Below are 27,592 nucleotides of genomic sequence, written 5' to 3'. Positions count from 1 at the left end.
CAAAACTGAAGTGCTGACAACAGGGCAGAGCTCTGCTAACCTCTGCCCAGCACTGATGGCATCTTCTGAGTTCCACGGACAGGAGATGGTGAACCTCTATCCACAGACACCAGTTATAGAGGTAGAGGATTTAATAGACTTTTCTGCTGAGGAAGAACAACCTGATGAGCCTCCAGCAGAAGAGCTGCTATCAGGGCCAAAGTTCACTGTGTTCTGCCCAGCACCAACAGTGGCTTCAGCCTTCCTGAGAGAAGAGGTAGTCAGCCTTTCTCCCACAACAATGACAGGGACATGTGATTTTCTGCCAGCAGCATCTATGGAGTTAAAACAAACTTCTCCAGCTGAAGATCTGGTAACTGAACAGAGGGTCCAAGACCTCTGTCCCACACTTTTACCAATTCCAGAGACTGGGGATTTAATAGACGTTTCTGTAGAGGAGGAACCACCTGGCAAACCCCCAGCAGAAGTGCTGGCAACCGGACAGAGGGTCCAAGACCTCTGCCCCACACCTGCAGCAATTGTGGAGGCCCAAGGTGAGGAGGTTGCAGTCTATCGCGAGCTGCAGATCAGGATCCAAGGAGAGAATGCAGTCATCACCTCACAACTGCAGCTTGATCTGGTGTCGGTTGATGGGGCTTCAGTCCCCACCTGTATACCCCAGGGATGCTGGGCAGTCGGCCCAGATCCCCAACAGCAGGATGGAGTGAGCCCAGTCCCCCTGTCTTCTCTCCAGCGGCAGAAAGGATTCCAGGGAGAAGGGCCAGTCCGGGCCTCTCCCCAGCGGCAGATATGTTCTCTGAGAGAGGCAGAGGATGGCTGGGTGAGTAATGCACTGTTTGGGATGATTTGTTTGGGGTACTGTGTGGGTACAGGCAGTAGAGGACTGGAGCTGTGGACTAACTTCGGAGTCAACCCGTCTGGGGTCTCCTCCTGTGTTAGTCTCCTGCCGAAAGGGGAGAAATGTCACGGGCATGGCCAGAGCGGAGGCTGTTGGAGAGGACTGTGTGCAAGCCTGTTGCCCACCGATTATGGGCCCTAGCATTTGAGGTGAATGAGAAATCCAGTCTGAACTGTATTAATCGGACTCAGTCATGTATATATTGTATGGGGACTCCTTACTGTATATTTGTGTCCCTGAAGAGGGAGGGGGGATTCCTCCAGCAGCCCCCTGCTGATAAGACTGATTCATTCTGCTGGGACACATCCTGTGAGGAGATGCTGGTGTTATCAACATGTGTTTATGTTAATTGAGAGAGCTGATCACATTAGCCACCAGCACTGGCTAATAGACGAATGGTCTAGGCTGAGGAGGGGGGAGATTGTTGTTTGTATTGTTAATTGTATTAATGTGTGAAGCTCGGTGCCCACAAGACTGTCATCTGGTCTGGGTACATTTTGTAGTAAATTAGGTCATGTTAATTAGGTTAGCTTTGAGTCATCCTGGTGTATAAATGTGTGGGAGATCTCAATAAAGAGTAGTTCTGATGTACTCCAAGACTGGTGTTGTCTAGTTCTTGGGGTTCCTATAGCCAGATCCATTGGACTCGTGTTCCAGAACTTAGGAAGCGGTATATGACGGAAGCACTCAAGCGGAGTGTGGGACGTTCCGTGACACAGGGTTTTTATAACAGAAGAGATCCTAGAGGTCTCTTCTATCATAAATGACTCTCCTGCCTGTCAGTGGGTAATGCGCCCTGAGCCACGCATGTGCAATTCAGACTGCGTTTATGGCCTGCTCTGTGTACCGCAGCAAAGGGACTACTGTGCGTCTGCAGAAGAGTGACGTCATTGCAACTTGGCCATTCAAGTGGCTGAAGATTTGGAACCCGTAAGGAAGACCAAGTTAACATGGAAGCGTCGTGGACCAAAAAGTGCTGCGATAGCCCAGCACTGGACAGCTCCGTCTGTGGGTAAGTCTCTCATAGTGTACTAATATGCAATGTATACTAGTACATTATGACTTAAACCTGCAGGTGGGCACACATTTTTTAGTCTCTTAAGGCCAGTTCACACCATAGAAACGCAGTCCAGATGCGTTCCAGATGCTTTTCTGCATACATGTTTTTGGTGCGTTTTTGATGCAGTCCAGTGCATTTTTCCCATCTCTTTTTTCTTAACCTTAAATAAGGACATGTGCGTTCCAGTGCGTTTTTGATGCATTTTACAGCGTTCCAGTACAGTCCAGTACAGGAAATATTTTCTACTTTTTTTCTGGACCTGGAACGCACTGGAACTGCAAGCACTAGTGTGAACTATGCCACTGAAAACCATATAACCTACTTTCCATGCATTTTTGATGCAGAAAAAAACGCACTGGACTGCATGTGGTGTGAACTGGCCCTCAATGAGACTTTACTACCACTTTAATATTTGGAACAGGAGGTGGGGAATGTAATGTAATCTATGACACATACAATATGGGATCTGATTATGTAAAGTAAACATGTATCATATGTAAACGCAACTCCTAACTTCAACCAAAACTTTATTTATAGTGCTCATTTTTTTTTTTTTTTTTAATATAAGTGACAGAAGCACTATCAGTGGCTTTTTTAGTGTCCCTTCAATTTCTGTCCTGGTGAGTGCAGTTATAGGAAACCAGGGGAAATTCCCCCAATGGGAGCACAAACAGTGGTAAAACATTTTTTACAGTTGGAAAGGGTTAGGATATCTGTCAGTTTTTACCTTTATCACAAATAAATATATGACAACCCTGCTGCTCTGTGTCCAATAAAGTGAATAAAACTCAAAATTACTATACTAAATATGTGAATAAATAAAAACTATAAGTGTGTGTGCTTAAAAAAATATATAAATACATAAATTAAAGTTGTGTGCGTAATTCATATATGGTGTACAACAATCAATATAATCATAAATATCAAAATTCATCTGAAACCACCACCTAACATCAAAAATCCATACATTTTTTAAAGTGTCCATGAAATGTCTATCAAACAAAGTGACCCGTGCTCCAATAAAGTGCATAAACCTTCTTCCAATTGAATCTTCCTCCAAAGTGCTCAAACCTCTTGTGTGTCCTCCACCTTCCAAACTAGCAATTTACCAGAGATAATGATCAACAGCTCTTATCTAGTATTACTACATGGGGATCAGGATCAGTTTTCATTCCAACCTCCGCAGGATTAAAATATGGTCAGAGTGGACTTCTAAGGTCTCGGGGGAGATTGAAGTTTAACAAGACTGGGAGGTACACCCCATACGTTTACAGATATGTACCCTGTGTCATATCCTCCTTTATGTTGCATTATTCTGCATTTTTGAATTGGAGCGATAGATTTCTACTAAAATGCCCTAGTCACCAGCTGTCTTGTTACTGTGTTACTTGTGTTTTCTGGTAATTATTGTTTAACTTTGGGTATGAAGCAATGTCCTTGTGTCTATATTAATAGCATGTAACCTTTTTATGGTATGTTGTTAATGTTTGTTTGAAAACTAATAAAATAGCTTTTTTTTAACCTCTGCAGGATTAAGGCTGGGTACACACGGAAAACGATTGGTTTGTCAGGGACCGTGCGACTTTCGGCCAGTGTGTACATCTCCCTGTCCCTGTCCGACAGAAGCCAGTCTCATAATAATGGCTGTGAGCGCTGATCAGTGTGTTCTGGTGAGGGGGGCAGTCCCCCAGTCAGAATAAAATAGCTCAGCGGGGAAGATAGACGCACTAACATCACTTGTGTAAGTATGGCGATCTGTACACTTTTTTTTTGCTCAGGTTGGGACAAAAAAAGTATAGTGCGTACCCCCATAATACACACCCCAAATTCCCTCTTATTGCTCATTTACACTCGGTCGAAATCAGAACAAAAAACAGAAGAGAGCTCCATTGTGTAAAACCCTCTTTATTACTAAAATCAATATAACATATTGCACTTACATTTCGTGTGTGTTTTTCCCGACACTAAAGTCAAATTTGCATTCAGCTTTAAGCCATGCCGGCTCCAGCCGCAACACACAGACTGCAAGCGGGGAATGGCTCTGTGGGATGATATCACGTCCTAAAGGCCCCTCCCTGCACGTTTCGTTGACTTCTTCAGGGACGGATTGGCTTTTATAGATTTTGGCTGTAGTCTGTGTCCTCATTGAGAACATTTGTCTGAACTCTATCACTGATAGGTGTGATTGGAACAGGAAGTGAAGTAAGATTTCCACATACACAAAAAGAAAAAAAACAGACAGAGTTTCTAATCAGAGATGGGTTAAAGCAGTGGTCATCAACCCTGTCCTCAGGGCCCACTAACAGGCCAGGTTTTATGTATTACCTTGGGGAGAGGCAGACTAGAATACTGCAATGACTGAGCAGCAAATGATATCACCTGTGATGTATTTCAGTTATCTTGCAAACCTGGCCTGTTAGTGGGCCCCGAGGACAGGGTTCATGACCACTGGTTTAAAGCGTATCTATGGTCAAAATGTAAAATCATATATTCATTTTCACATTGTATATCAATTCTGTTTAGCCTAGTCCTAATCTGAACGATCTTGAAGTTTGACAACCTACTTTGTGAAGAACCCCACACATTTACTTCCTCTGGTGACACCTTTGTATTCACTATGCCCTGGGAGTAGGCACTTCTGTGTCACACATTTACAGAGCCTGCCCTCTGATCTACAGAGGTGCTGAGAAGAGGAATTCCAGGAGACGGAGTCATTACAGGAATCTCTACTTGCAGAAAGCAATGTACCATGGGATATGTAGTCCTTAGAAATGGAAAGTAAAAAGCAGAGGAAAATCTGCAAAGCATGCAGGGAATCCAGGAAATTGTGGAAAGAGGTGGCCAGCAGACAAGCAGAACTCCGAAGAGACCTGGATGCAGATCTGAGAGTAAAGCTCTCACTAGGCTTCTGCCGCTACGACTATGTGGCTCTCATACACGGAAGCTATAGTTCTGTGTGACTGCCCCTTCTCTTCACAGAACGCTTTGTATTCTATGACTCATTAACAATCTATAAAGTGTTCTGTGAATGGACAAGGGGAGAGGATCCCCTTGTCCAGATCCATGGCTCTCATAGCCACAGGGCTGGAAGGATAGTAAGAGCTTTACTGGCCTCAATGGAAGTGTAATTGTTACAGAAAGTACAACCATACTGAAGTGCCATACACTCATTGAGAACTAACTTATATGTATACTGCAGATTACGAAAAAATAGCGAAGAGTTCTGTTTTAGGCTAGGTTCACACTTGTGGATGAGCTTACTGCTGCAGGACCACACCTGTTCCAGCACCCGCAACCACCCGCAGGCAAAAACGCACTGCAGTTTAGCATATGCATGGGGGTGCCATTAATTCTAATGGCATCCCAACACACTGGTAAACCACACTGCACACTGCACTTGCAGTTTCTGTGTGGGCCACGTTTTCAGAAAAGGTGCAGGGACCTTTTTTCTGCATTTTCAGGAGACACAGCAGCCCATTCAAACACTACGCGCAGAGCCACAAAAGTGTGAACCTAGCCTTAACCACTTGCCGACCAGTCACGGGCTTCGAGTGGTTATAGTGGTTATACAGAAATGATGCCTGCAGCTGCAGGCATCATCCCAGTATTGTTTTTCTTATGCCAACGGTTGGCTCTCTTGTAAAAGCAATTCTAGCGGCTAAGCTAACAAGCAACAGGATGACCCCCCCGCCACCGCCACCTTCCATGGGTTTCCCCGGGATCCGCCTGGTTCAGCTCTGGGCTATGGTAACCCAGAAGTGATGTCCTGACCTCACTTCTGGTTTACCCAGAAAAATGAAAAAAGCATTCAAACACACCTCTTATAGATCCCAGATCTCTCCATAAAGAGTACCTGTCACATGCCTATTGCTGTCACAAAGGATGTTTACATTCCTTGTGACAGCAATAAAAGTGATAAAAATAAATAAATAATTTAAAGCGTCAGTTTAAAAAAATAAAAATTTCAAAGTGCACGCAAAGGTGAAATCACATGTCAGGCACGCAAACAATATCACTTTGAAGTATCACTTTGAACATCAGATCATGGGCAGTAATTCTAGTAGTAGACCTCCTGTGTAAATCTACAGTGGTAACCTGTAAAGGCTTTTAAAGAGTTGCCTATGGATAGTAAAATTGCACATTTTTAAAGCATGACATGTTTGGTATCTATTTACTTGGTGTAACATAATCTTTTATATTTTACCCAAAAAATTGGGTTATGTATTGTGTTTTTTTGCATTAAAATTGAAAAAAGTGTATTTTTTCCAAAGCGTTTAACAAACGGCTGTGCTAATACTGCGTGCCATTAAAAAAACAAACAGAAAAACACACATTTATTCTCTAGGGCCTCTGCTTTAAAAAAAATATATATAATATTTGGAAGTTCTAAGAAATTTTCTTGCAAAAAATAGTGATTGTTACGTGTAAACAAAAAGTGCCACAAAAGGCTGACCTTCAAGTGGTTCGAATGTCGGTTTCAGGAAATGTTGGTCTTTGCTTTAATTATTCCTCCATCTATGTCAACATAAATGCATGATAAAGACATGGCAAATGCATGTCAGGCACACCTGAAAAGCCCAAGTATATGAGCCCTAAATATTGAAAGTATTAATTGATGGTAATAGTAAGGCTATATCTGAACTATGTAGGCAAAAATAATAAGAGTCAGGAGGGGGCTGAGCAAGTTTTCAATCCATTCATAGTCTGTTCTATTAGCATCTGCACTGCTTGTGAATTCCCTAGAAGTTCAAATAAACGTCACAGTCCTTGCAACCTAATGACCTGGGTGGGCCCCGTCAGGTAACGTGTCACCCAGCCTCCAACATGGCCACTCCCTGGAAACTTGCTCCAAGTCTCACTTTTCTACTTTGTTTAAGTGTAACAGAGCTGCAATGGGGCCTGTCAGCCTGTACAGAGAAGCATGACTTTTATCATACAAGGCACAGCGTGTGATTACATTTTTGGGGTTTCCTGCTTCATTTCCTTCTCCTCAACATCTCTATTACAAGTCTGCAAGGCAGGACAGGACTGAACAGCTATGGCTATTGAACCTTCCCTGGTAAGGATCTTTAATATTTCCATACAGCCTGGTCAGTAAGGGCATGAGGCTATATAAAAAATATGACAACTAGAGTGCAAGATCTTACTGGCAGATTTTGGCAGCAAGATCCTGTGTAAAAAATTGCTCTATACTGTGTGCATGTAATGCTTGCTTGAGCAATATTTACAATCATACAGCATTACATTGTATATGGCCCTGTTTGCAGGATACAAGTGGCTTCTCAATAAAGCCACCTGGTTTCCTTCCATTGCTAGGATGCAGGCGGCCTCTAAATGAGGTTACTTAAGCCCCATATGCACGGGCCGAATATTGGGGCGGTATCAGCCGGTTCAACAGAAACCAGCTGACGTTTGGTCCGTGTGTGAGGCAGCCGCTCTGATAGAAGCTGGTCGAACGTCTGGCTTCTGTCAAAGGGGCATAACTGAAAAAGGTCTGCCAATCGGCGCTCTTAGCCAATGGTTGAGAGCGCTGACCAGTGTGTTCTGGCTAGGGTTGCCACCTCATCCCTTTTAAAACTGAACATATATTAATTACACAGGTTCTGTGGCTGATTAAGGTGGTAATTAAACTCACTTGGTGCCTTATCTGCATTAAATTAGCCTCAGAACTTGTGTAATTCATAGGTTTTTGGGTTTAAAGGGATGAGGTGGCAACTCTAGTTCTGGCGGAGGGGCATTCCCCCTGTCAGAACACAATAGCTCAGCGGGGAGATTGCTGTACTAACATCAGATTATTAGTACAGGATCTCCTCCCGAGCTCTTTCTTTTTTTTTTTTTCGTTCAGACCGCTAGGTTGAACGAAAAAAAAAACTGATAGTGTGTACTGGGACGGATTTGCAATAAAGCCACACAGTGTCCTTCTGTTGCTAGGATGCAGGAAGCTCCAATAGAGTTAATTTGCGCTGTACCTTGTACGCATTTAAACATGATCACAAACATTTTACATGTGTACGCATAAACTACTGACCACGAATCTGTATGTACTGTAAGTTTACTAATCTTTACTCAACTGTTTGCATGGGCCCATAAAAAAACTATACAGCTGCAGTCAAAAACAATTATGGTAATGCCGCTTTTATGAGGCTGTGTGCATGAGCCCTAAAAAGCTAAAGCTGGGCCAGCTGTGGCATAGGATCTTACATTTTGTGCAATATGTACACACAGCCTACCTCGTGTGCACATACTTAAAACAAAGGTTTTGTCAGGGCTAGTTATACAATTATAGTCGGTTCTGTTGGCCTAGGAGGAGGGAGGAGACACACGGCCGCCGTGGTGCAGAGGAGGAGACGCAGGAGAAGCTGTCGCCCGGAGGGAAGCGCTGCAAGTGTGGGGCTGGTAACCAACCTGGGGGGGGGGGGGGTGCGTGTGATGGTGACCTAATCGACTGACTGGGGGGTGGCTGTGGGTGCATTGTTTGCCACCCCCCCAAAAAAATATACCACCAGCCGCCACTGCAGCTGCTACCATACTTTGGGCACCTGATATATTGGCAGCAGAGCATTTACAGTGGTTTTTAATACTAATACATAATAAAGACACAGAAACAACAGGGATGGAAGTAGGGATGCACCGAAAATTTCGGCTGGCGAAACATATCAGGCGAAAAGAGAAATCACGCCGATAATGGCCGATAAATAACTAAAATGGGGCGGGGCCCCCGCTCAGGCCGCCCATTATGGGGGTGTCACCAGGATCCTAGGCGGGTGCACTTCACTCCGGCGCCACAGAGGTGGGGGTGCTGAAGCGACAGAGTGCTCCCCTCCATCCTTCTCCTCCTCCTCTCCTTATCCGCGTCGAGAGGCGGCTCTCCCCGCCGCCGCTGTTTCCCAAGCCTGCCCCCTCCCTCCTCCTGTCAGAGGAGGAGAGCGAAGCAGCCAGAGATCGGAGTGGCTGTCTGTGTGGAGAGACTAGCCGCGCAGTGACGTTGCTGAGGGGGCGGTCCGTGCCTGTAGTGACATGTGTTCTCCTCCTCTCTCTCTTAACTCCTGCCTGCTGTGATCTGTTCTCCCATCTGTTTTTATGTACTGTAATGGAGGGAGGGGGGTCTGTACTAATGGAGGGGGGGTTTGTCCTGGGGGGGTCTGTACTAATGGAGGAGGATTGGTTTGTCCTGGGGGGGTCTGTACTAATGGAGCGGGGGGTTTGTCCTGGGGGGGGTCTGTACTAATGGAGCGGGGGGGGTTTGTCCTGGGGGGGTCTGTACTAATGGAGGGAGATTGGTTTGTCCTGGGGGGGTCTGTACTAATGGAGGGAGGTTGGTTTGTCCTGGGGGGGGTCTGTACTATTGGAGGGGGGTTGGTTTGTCCTGGGGGGGTTTGTACTAATGGAGGTGGTGGCTTGTCCTGGGGGGGTATCGCTGGGTCAGGTGAGAGGGGCGATCGGCCATTATCTACTAACGTCCATAGGAACTGCAGTCTCTGACCATCTCCTGTATCATGTCCGCAGTCTCTGACCATCTCCTGTATCATGTCCGCAGTCTCTGACCATCTCCTGTATCATGTCCGCAGTCTCTGACCATCTCCTGTACCATGTCCCCAGTCTCTGACCATCTCCTGTAACATGTCCCCAGTCTCTGACCATCTCCTGTACCATGTCCCCAGTCTCTGACCATCTCCTGTACCATGTCCCCAGTCTCTGACCATCTCCTGTACCATGACCCCAGTCTCTGACCATCTCCTGTACCATGACCCCAGTCTCTGACCATCTCCTGTACCATGACCCCAGTCTCTGACCATCTCCTGTACCATGACCCCAGTCTCTGACCATCTCCTGTACCATGACCCCAGTCTCTGACCATCTCCTGTACCATGACCCCAGTCTCTGACCATCTCCTGTACCATGACCCCAGTCTCTGACCATCTCCTGTACCATGACCCCAGTCTCTGACCATCTCCTGTACCATGACCCCAGTCTCTGACCATCTCCTGTACCATGACCCCAGTCTCTGACCATCTCCTGTACCATGACCCCAGTCTCTGACCATCTCCTGTACCATGACCCCAGTCTCTGACCATCTCCTGTACCATATCCCCAGTCTCTGACCATCTCCTGTACCATGTCCCCAGTCTCTGACCATCTCCTGTATAAAAAATATTTTTTTATATTTTTCGGTATTGGTCAGTTTCGGTATCGGTTTCAGCCTAGTGAATTTTTCATTTTTGGTATCGGTTTTGGCACCAAAATACCCATTCGGTGCACCCCTAAATGGAAGTGGTCTTGTAAATGATTATATTCCATTTTGATAGCAGTAGAAGAATGTTTATAAGACCTCATGCACACAGATGTTTTGCAAACTCTCCTAGAAGCCTTTCCTCCTGGAAGCAGCGTATTGGCATAAAAAAACACCTGACGATTGTAAAAGTGTCTACAAACGTTTAGGCGCATTTACAGACGTCAAACGCTTGACCATCAAATGATTTCATCAGCCAGAATAATAATTTTTATACACCTTAAAGCTAGGGTTGCCAACTTTTTCTTCAAGTCACACCCAAACACTTTAGCGGCGCACGGCAATATTTTTTTCATAGTATAAACTATATATATATTTTGCTATTAAATAACATTTCTAATCATATGAAGTTAAGAACAAGAGTCCCCCTTTTACATCTGAACTCGCAGAGTTTCCTTTCACTGTAAGAGGGGACTCTGCAGACTCTGATGTAAGGGAGAACTCTGGGGCCTCTAACATAAGGGATGCTCTGGGAACCCTGATTTAAGGAGGAACACTGAGAACTCTGATGTACGGAGAAGACTCTGATGTAAGGGGAAACACCTTGGCCGCTGGTGTAAAGGGGAAATCTGGATGTAAGGGGTGCTCTGAGAACCCTGATTTGCCCTATGGGGTGTACACAGGGTCGGACTTTTTCGGCTACAAAAGTCCGACGGACCAAATCCGGCGGACAATCCGATCGTGTGTGGGCTTCCTCGGACTTTCAGCTGACTTTTCCAGTCATAAATCTGACGGACTTTAGATTTGGAACTTGCTTCAAATCTTTACGTCGTAACTCCTCCGGACCCAGAAATCCGCTCGTCTGTATGCTAGTCCGACGGACAAAAACCCACGCTAGGGCAGCTATTGGCTACTGGCTATCAACTTCCTTATTTTAGTCCGGTGTACGTCATCACGTACGAATCCGTCGGACTTTTGTGTGATCGTATGTAGGCAAGTCCGTTCGTTAGAAAGTCCGCCGCAAGTCCGCCAAAAGTCCATCGAAAGTTTGTCGGACGGCTGTCGGACTTTTGTAGCCGAAAAGTCCGACCGTGTGTACGCCCCATAAGTGTACTTGCTAAGAGGCAGGAGAGAGAAGGGGGAGACTTCAGTTACAGACAGGGATGGGTGATGAGCTCGCTCACCCCTTGGCAGTCAGCACCTCTCATTCAGATGTATCTGAGGCTGCTGGACTTCAAATTTCTGGCCCCAACTTACTTTCCTGTTCTGAGGCACAACACCAGGGATTGGAGTGTGGGCAGACACAGAGGGGTAGGGGTGGGGGGCAGAGGCGCTGATCGCTCCCTCTCTCCTCTCCTGTGTGTATGTTTGGAGGGGGTTGTTAGTGCTGGCTTTGGGCAGTGTGAAAGAGTGTAACAGACACTCTCAGCTTAGACAACTGCAGCCAGCAACCCTGCAGTCTGAAACCCGGACACATGATTCCAAACTCAAACTGTCCGGGTGAATCCTGGACAGGTGGCAACCCTACTTAAAGCAGGGGTGTCAAACTCAATTCATCAGCATTATAGTTGCTCTCAAAGGGCTGGTTGTATTTGTAATAGTATATAAATGTATCTACTGTTTATTATATTAAATAATTGCCTCTGCATTCGATTATTACTGGTTTTAGTAATAACAAACTGTGAAGGGCAGGTGCAGACTGGCATGGAGCCCACCCACACTCCTGTAGCAGATGATGTAAGTCTGAAATGGAGAGTTGCACACTGTTGGTATCATCCACAAGAAATTTTATTGGAGACTGCTCAGACAGAACACGGTTCTGTCATAGTGTTTGGTCTGCACAGTCTCCAATAAAGTTTCTTGTGTATGATATCATCAGTGTGTGACACTTCTTTTCAATTGGCATAGATTTGTGGATACAAAGAACTGCGGGGGAAAATTTGGGGGGATTTTAATGGTGTCAAATATAGAAATACACAGTTGACTTACTATAGATAAAACATCATTTTTATTAACATAACATTGTTAAAAGAAAACATACTGTTACAGGGCGATAAAAAGTTATAAACAATTGGTGGTCAAAATCGTATACAGGCGAGAAGTAAATCGCAGCAGGAAATATTGCACACTAGCCCGACATGTTTCGCTACTTTAGCTTCCTCAGGGGATGTGCTAGAACTTTTATTTACTGGTCTCAGTAAAATAAAATTTCTAGCACATCCCCTGAGGAAGCTAAAGTAGTAAACATGTCGGATTAGTGTGCAATATTTCCTGCTGCGATTTACTACTCGCCTGTATACGATTTTGACCACCAATTGTTTATAACTTTTTATCGCCCTGTATGTTTTCTTTTAACAATGTTATGTTAATAAAAATGATCTTTTATCTATAGTAAGTCAACTGTGTATCTCTATATTTGACACCATTAAAATCCCCCCCAAATTCCCCCCCCCCAGTTCTTTGTATCTGCATCTATTGGGATGACGTGTCTATAGTAAGGGTGTTGTTCTCACCAACTGGACCAAAAATTACAATTTTGGCATAGATTTGTATTCTTCTCATAATAGTTATAAGCAGATGTCCAGGGCGCCCCCCCCTTACATCGTATGTCAAGGATCCCCCTCCCCCCATACCTTGTGGAGAGGGATGGATGGTTCTGGGTGGGGATGGGGATACATTGTGGAGAGGGATGGATAATTCTGGGTGGGGATGAGGATGATGGAGTTACATAGTAGGTGAGGTTGAAAAAAGACACAAGTCTATCAAGTCCAACCTATGTGTGTGATTATGTGTCAGTATTACATTGTATATCCCTGTATGTTGCGGTCATTCCGGTGATTATCTAATAGTTTCTTGAAGCTATCAATGCTCCCCGCTGAGACCACCGCTTGTGGAAGGGAATTCCACATCCTTGCCGCTCTTACAGTAAAGAACTCTCTACGTAGTTTAAGGTTAAACCTCTTTTCTTCTAATTGTAATGAGTGGCCACGAGTCTTATTAAACTCTCTTCTGCGAAAAAGTTTTATCCCCATTGTGGGGTCACCAGTACAGTATTTGTAAATTGAAATCATATCCCCTCTCAAGCGTCTCTTCTCCAGAGAGAATAAGTTCAGTGCTCGCAACCTTTCCTCATAACTAATATCCTCCAGACCCTTTATTAGCTTTGTTGCCCTTCTTTGTACTCGCTCCATTTCCAGTACATCCCTCCTGAGGACTTGTGCCCAGAACTGGACAGCATACTCCAGGTGCGGCCGGACCAGAGCATTGTAGAGTGGGAGAATTATCGTTTTATCTCTGGCGTTGATCCCCCTTTTAATGCATGCCAATATTCTGTTTGCTTTGTTAGCAGCAGCTTGGCATTCCAGGTCCTTTTACATCCTAGATTCCCCCAGAGGTTCTCCCCCCATTGTATAGATTGCATTCATATTTTTGCAAACCAAATGCATTATTTTACATTTTTCTACATTGAACCTCATTTGCCATGTAGTCGCCCACCCCATTAATTTGTTCAGGTCTTTTTGCAAGGTTTCCACATCCTGCGGAGAAGTCATTGCCCTGCTTAGCTTAGTATCGTCTGCAAATACAGAGATTGAACTGTTTATCCCATCCTCCAGGTCGTTTATGAACAAATTAAATAGGATTGGTCCCAGCACAGAACCCTGGGGAACCCCACTACCCACCCCTGACCATTCTGAGTACTCCCCATTTATCACCACCCTCTGAACTCGCCCTTGTAGCCAGTTTTCAATCCATGTACTCACCCTATGGTCCATGTCAACGGACCTTATTTTGTACAGTAAACGTTTATGGAGAACTGTGTCAAATGCTTTTGCAAAATCCAGATACACCACGTCTACGGGCCTTCCTTTATCTAAATGGCAACTCACCTCCTCATAGAAGGTTAATAGATTGGTTTGGCAAGAACGATTCTTCATGAATCCATGCTGATTACTGCTAATGGTACCGTTCTTATTACTAAAATCTTGTATATAGTCCCTTATCATCCCCTCCAAGAGTTTACATACTATTGATGTTGGGCTAACTGGTCTGTAATTCCCAGGGATGTATTTTGGGCCCTTTTTAAATATTGGTGCTACATTGGCTTTTCTCCAATCAGCTGGTACCATTCCAGTCAGTAGACTATCTGTAAAAATTAGGAACAACAGTCTGGCAATGTCATGAAGATCCTGCCAGTAATCGGCGATTCAGACGCACGGGAACACGGCCACGGGTTCCACTGCGCATGCGCGCGCGTTCATGGGTGCTGTCACGCACGGGCGCGCGCACTCCCGCTAGTGCCAGGCAGGCTATTTAAACTGGCCTGTCACACTGAATCCCCGCTGTCTGCTCTACAGCATTCCGTGTGCCTTAACCTGATCTGACCTGTGTACTCTGCTATCTGACCCGGCTTCCTGTTAGACCATCCTGCTATCCGCCTGCACCAGACCCTCTTGGCTTGCCTGACCATCCCTCTGTGTAATCCCTGGTACCTCTGCTGATCGACCGATACCGACCTCCGGCTTGTTTGACCATCCCTCTGTCTGATACCAGTATCCAGTCTGTTTACCTGCTGCCTTGTTCCTGGCTCCAGTCCAGCGTTCCAGACCACTACCTGCTGTTTGTTCCTGGTTCCAGTCCAGCGTTCCAGGCTACTACCTGCTGCTTGTTCCTGGTTCCAGTTCAGCGTTCCAGGCTACTACCTGCTGCTTGTTCCTGGTTCCAGTCCAGCGTTCCAGTCTATTACCTGCTGCTTGTTTCTGGTTCCAGTCCAGCGTTCCAGTCTACTACCTGCTGCTTGTTCCTGGTTCCAGTCCAGCGTTCCAGTTTACTACCTGCTGCTTGTTCCTGGTTCCAGTCCAGCTCTTCAGTCCTGTTTACTTACCTGCTGTGGTTTCTGGTCCTCTCTGCATTCCAGTCTCCAGTCTCCCCTTCAGCTTCAGGTTCCAGAGGGTGCCACCACTCCTGAACTTCCGGTAAATGTTGATCCTGCCAGGCACCCATACCACTCCTCACTACTGGGCCCTCTGTCTCCATTCCAGGGGAACGGGAGTGGGAGCTGTAAGGGAGGTCTTTCTCTGCACTTCAGGCTCAAAACCTACCAGGTACGTGACAGGCAATCACTTGACTGAGTTCCCTAACTACCCTCGGATGCAAGCCATCTGGTCCCGGTGATTTATTAATGTTAAGTTTCTCAAGTCTAATTTTAATTCTGTCCTCTGTTAACCATGGAGGTGCTTCCTGTGTCGTGTCATGAGGATAAACACTGCAGTTTTGGTTACTGAAGCCCCCCGATTCACTCGTGAAGACTGAGGAGAAAAATAAATTCAATACCTTCGCCATCTCCCCATCCTTTGTAACCAGATGTCCTTCCTCATTCTTTATGGGGCCAATATGGTCTGTCCTCCCTTTTTTACTGTTTACATACTTAAAGAATTTCTTGGGATTTTTTTTGCTCTCCTCCGCTATGTGTCTTTCATGTTCTATCTTAGCCGTCCTAATTGCACCCTTACATTTCTTGTTGCATTCTTTATAAAGTCTGAATGCTGAGGATGATCCCTCAACCCTGTATTTTTTGAAGGCCTTCTCCTTTGCTTTTATATGCATTTTTACATTGGAGTTAAGCCATCCAGGATTTTTGTTCGCTCTTTTAAATTTATTACCCAATGGGATACATTGGCTAATGCCCTTATTTAATATGCTCTTAAAGCAAACCCATCTCTCCTCCGTATTCTTTGTTCCTAATATTTTATCCCAATTTATGCCTTTTAGCATGGTTTGTAGTTTAGGGAAGTTGGCTCTTTTGAAATTCAGTGCCTTTGTATTCCCTTTATGTTTCCTATTTGTGTGATTTATACTGAAACTAATTGACCTGTGATCGCTGTTACCTAAATTGCCCCGTATTTCCACATCCGTGATCAGGTCTGTATTGTTGGTAATCAGTAGATCCAGTAATGTTTTATTTCTAGTTTGTGCGTCTACCATCTGACCCATAAAATTGTCCTGCAAGACATTAAGGAACTGGCAAGCCTTAAATGAATGCGCAGTTCCCTCCGCCCAGTCTATGCCTGGATAATTAAAATCCCCCATTATGATAACACTTCCCATCCTTGCTGCTAATCCAATTTGTGATAGGAGATTCGTCTCCACTTCCTCCCTCAGGTTAGGGGGCCTATAGCATACTCCCAGTATTATTTTCCCCTTAGCTTCATCCCTTTGGAGCTCTACCCATAAGGATTCCACCTCCTCTCTAGCTCCCTCAGTGATGTCATCTCTCACATTCACTTGTACATTATTCTTGATATATAGGCATACCCCTCCCCCTTTTTTACCCTCTCTATCCTTGCAGGATAGGGTATACCCTTGAATGTTTGCCAGCCAATCATTAGAGCTGTTGAACCAGGTCTCTGAAATTCCCACAAAATCCAAATCCTCCTTGTACAACAGTATCTCTAGTTCACCCATATTGTCCGCCATGCTCCCGGCATTGGTGAACATGCCACATAGTTTAGACCGGTCGCATATTGTCCTCGTATTGGGTGTTTCGAGATTGCAACTAGGACTTGCTACTATACTCACCTTGTGTTTTTGTGCTTTGGTTAACCTACCACTAATGCCCCCAATACTACCCTCTGGAATATCTTCCGTGCTGGCTATCTCTGTCTCTGGACCCCCCCCCCCATCGCCTAGTTTAAAAACCCCTCTAACTTTTTGGCCATCTTCATTCCCAGCAGATCTGCACCCTCCCCATTTAGGTGCAGTCCGTCCCTTCTATAGTACCAGTTACCGACTGAGAAGTCGGCCCAGTCCTCCAGGAACCCAAACCCCTCCTTACTACACCAGCTCTTCAGCCACTTGTTTACTTCCCTAATCTCCCTCTGCCTTTCTGGTGTGGCTCGATGTACCGGTAGTATTCCTGAGAATACCTTGGAGGTCCTTTTCCTCAATTTAGCTCCTAAGTCCCTAAAATCGTTCTTTAGGACACTCCATCTGCCTCTGACTTTGTCATTGGTGCCAACGTGCACCATGACAGCCGGGTCTTGCCCAGCCCCTCCCAGTAATCTGTCCACAAGATCCGTGATGTGCCGAACCCGAGCGCCCGGTAGACAACATACTGTTCGGCGCTTCAGGTCTTGGTTACAGATTGCCCTCTCTGTCCTTCTAAGAATTGAGTCCCCTACCACCAGAATCTGTCTTTCCTTTCCCTTTGCTGCCCCCCCCACTCTCACTGGAGGAGTTCTTCCCCCGGCAGCTAGGAGAGTCCCTCAGCTCCAGCAGTGCTGGTCCCTGACTGGTTTCACCAATGTCACTCAATGGAGCGTACTTATTGGGATGCTCCAGTCCTGGATCGGCCTCCCTGGCACTTCCCCCTCTACCCCTCCTGACTGTCACCCATCTACTCTTTGCTAGTGCCTGCACCTCTTTGTCTCCACCCGCCTCTGTGCTGGCCCCTGCCGGCACCTGCCGTGTACGTTCCTGGCTCTCCTTTAGTATGGAGGGACTTCTCAGTGCTGACAGTTGCTTCCCCAGATTCAGAACCTGGGCTTCCAGAGTTGCATTGTGAAAATGGATGAGGATGACTCTGGGTGGGGATAGAGAGTTACATAGTGAATGTACCTCTCATCCCCACCCAGAGTCATCCTCATCCATTTTCACAATTCAGACATGATACAGGAGATGGTCAGAGATGGAGGACATGATGCAGGAGATGGTCAGAGACTGCAGACATCATGCAGGAGATGGTCAGAGACTGCAGACATACTACAGGAGATGTTTAGATACTGCAGACATGATAGAAGATGGGGGGCTGGAAAGCATTGGGGGGTCTGGAGAGTACCACGGGGGATGGAGAGTACCGGGGATCAGAGAGAGCGGGGGGTGGAGAGCATGGGGGGGACTGGATAGCACTGGGGGGAGGAAGCACGGGGGAGGGAGCATGGGGGGGCGCGCCGAAGATCACTGGTGGGAACTGGAAAACACTGGGGTAGAACTGGAGAGCACTGGGGGGATTGGATAGCACTGGGGGAGATGGAGCACAGGGGGGTGGAAAGCACAGGGGGGCAGAGATTACTGGTGGAGCTGAAGAGCATGTGGGGGCAGCAAAAGAAGCTGGAGAGGAGGAGTGACGGGGGCAGCAACATATTGAGGAATTGATCATTCCATATTCCTCCTGCAGCCTCTGAATGCCTGCAAGAGGGAGAGGTGTAGAAGCGGGCATTCAGCGGTTGCAGGAGGAATATGGAAAGATCAGTTCCTCAATATGTTGCTGCCCCCGTCACTCCTCCTATCCAGGCACACAGGGAGGCTGCTACATGGAAGAGCACTCACTTTTTTCCTGGTCTGGCAGGCGGCAACAGGCGATGGGATTGGGATCCATCGCAGCCTCTTCCCCCTTCACAGTCATAGGGCAGCTGGGTAGTTTCCGCTCCCCACCCCGCCTGCTAAACTGAATAGGCAGGGTGAGTGATGCGGGCTGAAGGAGCAACCCAGCTGCTTTCCCCACATGGACGTGCGGCCCAGCAGGCACCCCTGAGCGGCGCCGACCTGCCACCCCCCCCCAGTAATCTGTGTCACCCCACTAATGGCATCCCTCTTGCAGGACGCGGCTCCTAATGGGAACTGCGTTCCTGCTGCGGCAAAAGTACAGGAACGCCGTTCCCGCAGGACTCGACCCTGGGTGTATTAATTTTTGCAACATGGTTTTGAATAAATTTGTTAGGAAAAATACTTTTTTATGAGTACAAATTTAACAAATCTTGGTTGCAATCAATGGCCCGCATTTTTGGGAGTATTTTGTAGTATAATGTCCCATAGAAAATGTTGATTTTGAAAGGAAAGTAAAGGATTTCTGACAAATCTGTCGGCGTGTACTCATTTATGCAGAGCACTGTAAATTACACAATTCAAGGTTTTTTTTTTTTTGGGGGGGGGGGGGGGTAGGGAGAAATGGGGTTCACTTTCTTGTGTAGACCTTGTCCTAGCACTGCTTACTAAAATTTTATTGCAATGACTTCTTGAAATGCTCTTCAGTTTTAATTTTGTTTCAGTTAGACGCCTGCACCTTTCAACTAAAGACATGTTTAAAGAACATTCACAAGGTAATACATTCAGAAAGAATCATGGGACTGCACACTGCACATTTTTCCCCCATCTCCAAACACAATAAACAAATAATGAACACCACACTCAAATATTGGCTCCGCTTTTATTGGTTTACAAATAAATTCATAACTTTTCATAACCATATCACAATTCTAAATCAAATCAAATTATCTTTCTCAAAATTGCTTAGCCTTAATGACTCAAGCAAATTACATTACATCAACTTTATAATAACAAGTCCCCCTTAGATGCAAGGTGACATACCACATAAAGTGCACGCGACGGGAGGGGGGGGGGGTTGTTGGATACCACTTCTTATTTGAACCTTTGACTGGCAGCCAGAACTCTGGGACAGTGGGTCCTTTATATAATGAGCCTCACTGCTTCCAGAACATTCCACCAACTCTCATTGGCCCATTCCTACCTGCCCTCAAGTGAGCAGGAATATTTAAAGGGCCATCATCCCTTAAATTACATTTTATGTTATAATCCAATCTAACAAGTTTAAACATGGCAAGCCCATGAAGGTGTGCACAAAATAATTGTGCCTCCTTTTACATGGAATTGCACTCTGCACATTTTTCCCCCATCTTCAAACACAATAAACAAATAATGAACACCACACTCAAATATTGGCATAAATTGGCTGTGCCACTTTTATTGGTTTACAAATAAATTCATAACTTTTCATAACCATATCACAATTCTAAATCAAATCAAATTATCATTCTCAAAATTGCTTAGCCTTAATGACTCAAGCAAATTACATTACATCAACTTTATAATAACAAGTCCCCACAAAGTCGGGACTTTACCCATCTAATGGCCAAAGCACCAATCCTACCCCAAACCTGCGGCCTTTTCAATTATGCTCTGCAACCCCCAGTTGAAAATGTCCAGGCCTGCATCGGAGAGATGGACCAAATCCTCCCGATACAAGCCCTAAAACCCACCCTCCAAATCGAAATGCCGAAAGGATAACCCCCCTATAATAGGCATGAACCTCTCAACTGAGTGATTCACCCTCTTCCTTATTTTCTCAAAATTCTTAAACTTGGGGTGTGCCAACAATAGTAGTCTGGGAATGATATCAGAGAAAACGATAGTTGTGTTTGGAGATGACATTCTCAAATGGTGCAGGTCATGTTTGACCTTGTAGATCAAATCCAAGGTCTTCATATGACCCACATCATTCGCGCCGAGGTGAATAATCAACACCGAAGGTGATGGCCACACTAAATATAACTCAGAAATATAATAAAATAAATTTGACCATTGCAAACCTCTTACTCCCTTACAAAGAATGGTGCAAGTTTCAGGATTGAGATTTAAGTTAGTAATATAGCAACGATGAGACGCCCATTAATGCGCCCAGAAAATGTAAGAAAGTCCGATTATCCAAACATATTTTTTCTGTCCTAAAATGCAAAGCGAAAGGTTAGAGCGGACATAAATATGATAACGCTTAGATTCCCATCTTCCCAGCCTCCTGATCAAGGACTCCTCGAACCCAAGCCTGGCTGCTTCCATTGCAGCCACAATCCGAAAAGGAATGGGGTGTGAAACGCAATTCTTGCAAACCTAAATACAGAATACATTTCTTGAACACTGAAACAAATTGAAATTTGGTCACAGGAGAACCATCAGCATGAATGAAAAATTGACCTGAATTAACAGGCCTACAGATTAAGAATTGGTGAATATTAGGTTACATTTTTCTTTACCGCAGTGAATTGCTTTTCAGAGTGTGTGCCAACAGGCAATTTTCCTTGTCAAAAGAAGTTTATTGAGTATACAATATTATAAAGATACATAAAGTAAGTTTACAAGGATCTATAAAGTAAGCTCATTGTTTTACAGTAGGGTTTATATAGGTAAATATCATGAAATTTCAAATATTAAACATTGGGTTCACGTAAACCTAAATTAAAGATATATATCATTTCCTTAGTTACTTTTGTAGGTATTTAAATGATTTATACCTACTATACATATTGTTTACAGGTAGAGTGTATATAGGTCAAATAAATTCTGATAATGAGCTTTAATCGTAAGGTGGAGAAAAGGAAAGAGAAAGAAGAAAAAGGGTAGAAAGGTAGAGGTATGGTCCACAAGGTTGTCCCGCTCGTCAGTTTATTATTCTTTTTAGTTCTCTTTGAAGCCTTAGAATGGGTGTCTCTGTAAGTCATTTAATCTGTTACCATGGCAAGAGGACAGAGTCATTGAAGTTTGACAGGAACTGTTGTTTTATCCAAGGATGCCAAAGTTTTTCAAATTTTGGAATTTGATTTTGATCGATGGCTACCATCTTAGCATGGGACATTGTATTATTCATTCTGTGAATTGTTTCTGCTAGTACCAATGTAGGAGATTTCCATGCCTTGGCCACTGTTTGTTTTGCAGCCGTTATTAGTTGGATCATAAGTTTGAATTGAGAGAGTGTTAACCATTCCGGTTTTAGATTAAGTAAAGTTATATATGGATCTGGTTGTATTATTTTTTTAAATATTTTAGATGCAATCACAAAGACTTCCTTCCAGAAGGTTTGGATTACTGGGCACGTCCACCATATGTGTAAATGTGTGCCTATTTCTGGGCATCCTCGAAAACAAAGAGCTGAGGTATTAGGTGAATATTTTGCCACTCTAGCGGGTACAAGGTACCAGGGAGTTAGGACTTTATAATTTGTCTCCAGTGCTAAGATGTTGGGTGAAGATGACTTAGATGTGAGCCATATGTTAGACCAGTCCGTGTCTTCTAAAGTTCGTCCCAGGTCCTCCTCCCACCTCTGAACGTAAGAGGGTCTATTAAGATTTGCTACTCCATATAATTGATTATAAAGTGATGAAATTGTACCTTTAGCAAATGGATCTTTTGTACAGATTGATTCAAAAATGGATAATTGGGATAATGGTGTATCCCCCTTTAGGAATGGTGTATAGAAATTTTTGATTTGGAGATATCTAAATATCTCAGAGTTTAGTAGATCATATTTTTCTCTAAGCGATGGGAATGAAAGGAATGATTTAGATGCTATGAAGTCATTTAGTGTCTGAATGCCTGATGTTGTCCAAGCTTTAAAAGAATTTGGGTAGATCCATGCCGGATAAAAGGCCGGATTTTTGATAAAAGAAAGGAGAGGATTGTGTGGAGATTGTAACTGATATTTGGTTTTTAGTTTATCCCAGAGAGATAAGAAGTGTTTAGTTATGGGATTATGAATTTTAAAGCGGTCTTTAGGATCAAGCCATAATAAGTTTGATATTAATAGAGGGTCATTTTCTGAAGCCTCTATAAATACCCATAATGGGATTTCCTGTTTTGCATGGTATTTGGACAGACTGTCCAAATGTGCTGCTCTGTAGTAGTTAGTAAAATTAGGGTATCCCAGGCCTCCTTTATTTTTGGGAAGATGTAGTGTGTGTATAGGTATACGTGGTTTAGAAGAGCCCCATATAAACGAAGTTGCTCTTTTTTGTACTATTCTCAAAAAATAGGAAGGAATTGGAATAGGGAGGACTCTGAATAGATAAAGCAATTTGGGTAGAATAGTCATTTTGATTGCATTAATCTTCCCTATCCAGGATAAAGGAAGTTGCGACCATTGTTTTATTAGATTTGTGATCTGTCTTAATACAGGAGGATAATTGGTTGAGAATAAGTCAGAATGAGATGCTGTTAAATGAATTCCAAGATATGGGATTGATTTTTCTGCCCATGTGAATGGGAGTGCAGCCCTAGCCGGGATCAATTCCATGTTTGTGAGTGAAATATTAAGCACTAGGCATTTCTTAGGATTAATCATAAGGCCGGATAGGGCTGCAAATCCATCAAGAGCTGGTATTAAGTTAGGACCAGAGACCTGTGGTGATGATAGAAAAAGTAATATATCGTCTGCAAATATACATAATTTGTGTGTAATACCTCCTACTTCAATGCCAGTTATAGTTTGGTTTGTTCTGATGTATTGGGCCATGGGTTCGAGTATAAGGGCAAATAATAAGGGAGATAATGGGCAACCCTGTCGGGTACCTCTTTCGATATTAAAGGCATCAGATTTGTATCCAGCATTGTTTTATATAGGCTTTGGGTTTATTATATAATGCTTTGATCCATGTTAAAAAGTGGGGTCCAAAACCCCATTTTTGTAATGAATATTGCATATATTGCCAGGATACTGTGTCAAATGCCCTCTTAATATCGAGAGATAGAAAACATAAAGGGATTTTCCGTTTTTTAGCAATATGTGTCAATAACACTGCCCTGCTTATAGTATAAAGCCGAGTAGCCGTCTGGGCCTGGTTTTTTGTTAAGTTTTAGGTCTTTTATGGCGTTAGCAACTTCATCTATAGTTATAGGCTCATCCAAACTGCTTTTTTGATTCTGAGATAACTCAGGTAAGGTTATTTTTGAGAAGAAGGATTCAGCCTCTGTAGGATTAAATTCATTGTTTGTCTTGTATAAAGTTGCGAGATGTGATTTGAAATTTATGGACTATTTTAACTGGATTACAAGTATAAACATTTTTTGATAATTTCAAATGTATTGGTTTGAAAGATTTGTTAGTTGAATTTAATGCCCGAGCCAAATATGTACCTGGTTTGTTTGTATTCATGTAGAAATTGTGTTTGGAGCGTTTGAGGGATTTATCAACTGACTCAGTGAGAAATAGATCGTATTCCAATCTAGATTTTTCCAGATGAGATTTTGTACTCTGAGATGGATTATCTTGGAATGATATGTAGGCTGCATTAAAATTGAGTTCTAGTTTTTTTGCTAGATTTTTGCGTTCCCCTTTAAATAGTGCCATTTGTCTTTGTATTGTACCACGCAAGACAGGCTTATGAGCTTCCCACAGTGTTATTGGGGAGATGTCTGTTGTATTATCAATTGATATGTATTCCTTTAAAGCTTGTTCAATGGCCATCTGATGTAGTGGGTGTTTGAGCATTATGTCCGGTAAGTACCACGTTGGGTCATGCGCTTTTGGTATGGCTGAGGCTATAGTAGTGTATACTGCATCATGGTCAGACCACGGAATCGGAATTATATCTGATGCAATAATTTCTGGTAGCATTCCTATTGTTAGAAAAATATGATCTATTCTGGTGAAGGTTTGATGAGGGTGCGAGAAATAAGTGAATTTCTTTTTCATTGGGTTACTTTCTCTCCACGAATCTACCAGATTGTATTTGGAAAGAAGTTGAGAAAAAGGTAATCTAGAGGTTATTTTGGATGGTGTAAAAGGTGATTTATCTAGAAATGGGAGGAGGACCTGGTTCGAATCCCCACACATTATCACTGTTCCTATTTTGTGTGTATTAATCACTTGTAATATATGTGAGAGGAATGGTGTAGGTTGTTTGTTAGGAGCGTAGTAGGAAATCACCGTGATTGCTGTATCCATTATATAACCCATGAGTATCAGGTATCTACCTCCTGGGTCTTTAATTTCTGATGATAAGGTGAATGGTGTGGATCGGTGAAATGCAATTAGAGTTCCCCTTTGCTTGGTACAGGCAGAAGCCGTGTAAATTTGTTGATAAAAAGGAGAAATATATTTTGGAGTAGAATCTTTGGTGAAGTGTGTTTCTTGGAGGCATACTATGTGAGCCTTCTTGTTATGGAAAGTACGGAAGGCTTTGGTCCTTTTTTGAGGGACATTTATTCCCTGAACATTCAGGGAAAGTATATTCAGTGGTGCCATGGCAACAGATCAAATAGTTTTGACTTACTTTTTGTTATGCAGAGCTGACTGCGCAGATCAACCTGTGTGGACTGAAGAGATGAAAAGATAGAAAAGAAACCAGTGAATTCTGGAGTAAAGAGTAAACAAAAAACATATGAGATTAGATGATACATTGTATAAATTATTTTTTGCAAGTAATCACAATTTATCCGTGAAAGAGAATAAATATCTCTCTCAGGGGAATAAGTGCCTTCGTCACACTCCCACATAATATGGTTGGGAGAATGAGGAGGGCTAATGGGGGTACACGGATCTTCCGCTTACAGGAGAGAAGTGCTATGTCAAAAGACATCAGAATGATGTTTCATTAATTGGAGTGCAGAATATAGTTTTTGTTGAAATTATTTATTCCAGGGTGGTTGTATATGGTTAGTCTTGCCCTAGGCTAAATAATTCAGTTAGAAAGGTACTGTTAATAACTTTGGTATTGATGAAGATAGTTTGAATTATTTTGGGATTTTAACCCTTTTAGAGTAAACAATTACATATTTTATTCATATGTAGCTGTTTAGATATGTTAACTCATAAAATTGAGGTTGTATTGCCTCAGATTAAAATAAACAAAAACATAATTCTAGGAACTAGTTAGGTAATAATATATTTGTTTTAAGAAAAAAAAGAAAAAGCTTCCATTACTTCTGGATTATTGAACATATTTGTCCTAAAAAGTAATAAATCTATTGTTATTACCTGATAATATATAACTGAACAAGAATTTCCTTATTTCACTTATATATTCTAAGGCTATATGAATCAGAAGCAATAAGAAATATAACTGGAATGTAACATGATCCCACACAGTGTGTGACTATCAGAATGCAGTTACATTCAGTTATAAATACAGTTTTTTTATAGAGAACCATCTCTTAGTATAATAAATGAAGAGATATCAGGAATTAGGATGTCAGTCCATTGAATCTTCTTGGTCCATGGATGATGTGGCATAACGGCCTCTTTTGTGAGAATGATGATTCCCATTTTGTTCTGAAATTTTCTGGGTGCTGCCTGAAGGTGAAGATGATGCCATTCTTCTGCGTGTGGGAGTGTTGCTGCTTGTGGGTTCTGTCAGATTTAATTTTAAAAGGGTTTGTTGTAGTTCATCTGCTGATCTGCTTCTGTAAATTGTACCTTGGTGGTTAAATCTGACTGAAAAGGGGAAGCCCCATTGATACATAATGTTGTGGCGTTGCAGTTCCATTAGTTGGGGTTTCATGGATCGTCTTTTAGTAATAGTAAGTTGGGATAGGTCAGCAAAAATTTAATAATTGTGTCCTTGAAAATTAAGTTCCTTTTTTTCTCTTGCAGCAGTTAGTATTTGTTCTTTCGTTCTGTAATAATGAAATTTTGTGATTATATCACGTGGGGGTCCATCTTTCTTTTTGGCTGTGAGGGCTCTGTGTACTCTGTCCAGTTCTAAACGTTCAATAGGGATATCTGGCTTTAGTTCTTGTAATAGAGCAGTAATAGTAGATTGCAGGTCTGTCACAGTTTCAGGTATTCCCCTTATGCGCAAGTTTGAACGTCTGGCTCTATTTTCGTAATCTTCGAGCTTGGTTTGAAGTATTAAATTCTCTTCTTTTAATTGTTCAAATTCTGTTATATTTTCTTGGGTTGTAATTTCAATTTCATCCATTTTTATTTCTAAGGCTGCGGTGCGGTTTCCCAGCTCTCTTATTTCTTTGGTTAGGCTTTTTGTTATTTGGTCTGAGGTTTGTTTTAAAGCCTTATGAAGCATCTTTTCAAATTGTAATAATATTACTGGGGATGCTGAGGAGGCTTGTGGAGAAGTTTGTGAGAGGATTTGTTCTGTATCTGACTCAAATGGAGAGTCTTGCTGTGACATTTTCTGTCTGTGAGAGCGCCCTGATGCTGTATCTTGTGAGGTGACTGGAGCTGCTTCAGCTGCAGTGAGTGCCTGTGAGCTCTTTGTGAGGTGATTTTTATTTCTGCCACGGTTTCCTCCCAGTACCATATTTCCTGCCCAAACTTTCACAGTTTGTTCCCAGGGGCAAAAAGGTTCAAATGGATACCTTTTGAGCCTGCAGGCTCCGCTTTGTCCTTCTCTTCTCTCCTCAGCGGTGTGGAGCTCTAACAATGCATGTCTGCTCCGCTAGGCTCCGCCCATCTCCCCCCAACAGGCAATTTTCAATGGAACATCAACAGTTGTACAGATTTGTAATATACTATTGTATAGCATTGTACTGATTAAAACAGATGATTTGAGTCCATGGTCCATATAAGCAAACAGTTATTATTCTTTATAATAGTAACTGTTTGATGGATGAATGAATGAATGAATGAATAAATGACTTGTATAGCGCTGAAAATGCGAACTGAATCGCCTCAAGGCGCTTGGTCCATCCTGTGGGTCCAGCTTGTTAGAAGAGGTAGGTCTTGAGTTTCTTCCTGAAGGCCTGATGGTTTTCTACCATACGGATGTTGGTCGGTAGAGTGTTCCATAGCCGTGGTCCTTGGACTGCGAATCTTCGTTCTCCCTTTGATTCGTAGCGGGATTTGGGAACGTGGAGGAGGTTTTGGTGGGTTGATCGAAGACTG

At 43.5% G+C, this 27,592-nt stretch overlaps 1 protein-coding gene across 2 annotated transcripts in view; it reads left to right on the top strand.

Annotated features, from left to right (window-relative positions):
* The first annotated feature begins 6,763 nt into the window (after positions 1 to 6,763).
* LOC141139293 (synergin gamma-like) overlaps positions 6,764 to 27,592 on the top strand; it is a 43,525-nt gene continuing 22,696 nt past the window's right edge. The window contains exons 1-2 of one of the 2 annotated variants that reach the window (XM_073625263.1): positions 6,764 to 7,017; positions 19,233 to 19,283. In XM_073625263.1, coding sequence (XP_073481364.1) covers positions 6,997 to 7,017; positions 19,233 to 19,283 — 72 coding nt within the window. In that variant the 5' untranslated portion in view covers positions 6,764 to 6,996. The remainder of the gene's footprint in view (positions 7,018 to 19,232; positions 19,284 to 27,592) is intronic. The other variant, XM_073625273.1, reaches the window with a different exon arrangement.

The sequence above is a fragment of the Aquarana catesbeiana genome, linkage group LG01 (assembly GCF_042186555.1).
Source record: "Aquarana catesbeiana isolate 2022-GZ linkage group LG01, ASM4218655v1, whole genome shotgun sequence".
Lineage (NCBI taxonomy): Eukaryota > Metazoa > Chordata > Amphibia > Anura > Ranidae > Aquarana > Aquarana catesbeiana.
Note: the sequence above shows the minus strand (reverse complement) of the source record. Positions and strands in the feature narration are given on the sequence as shown.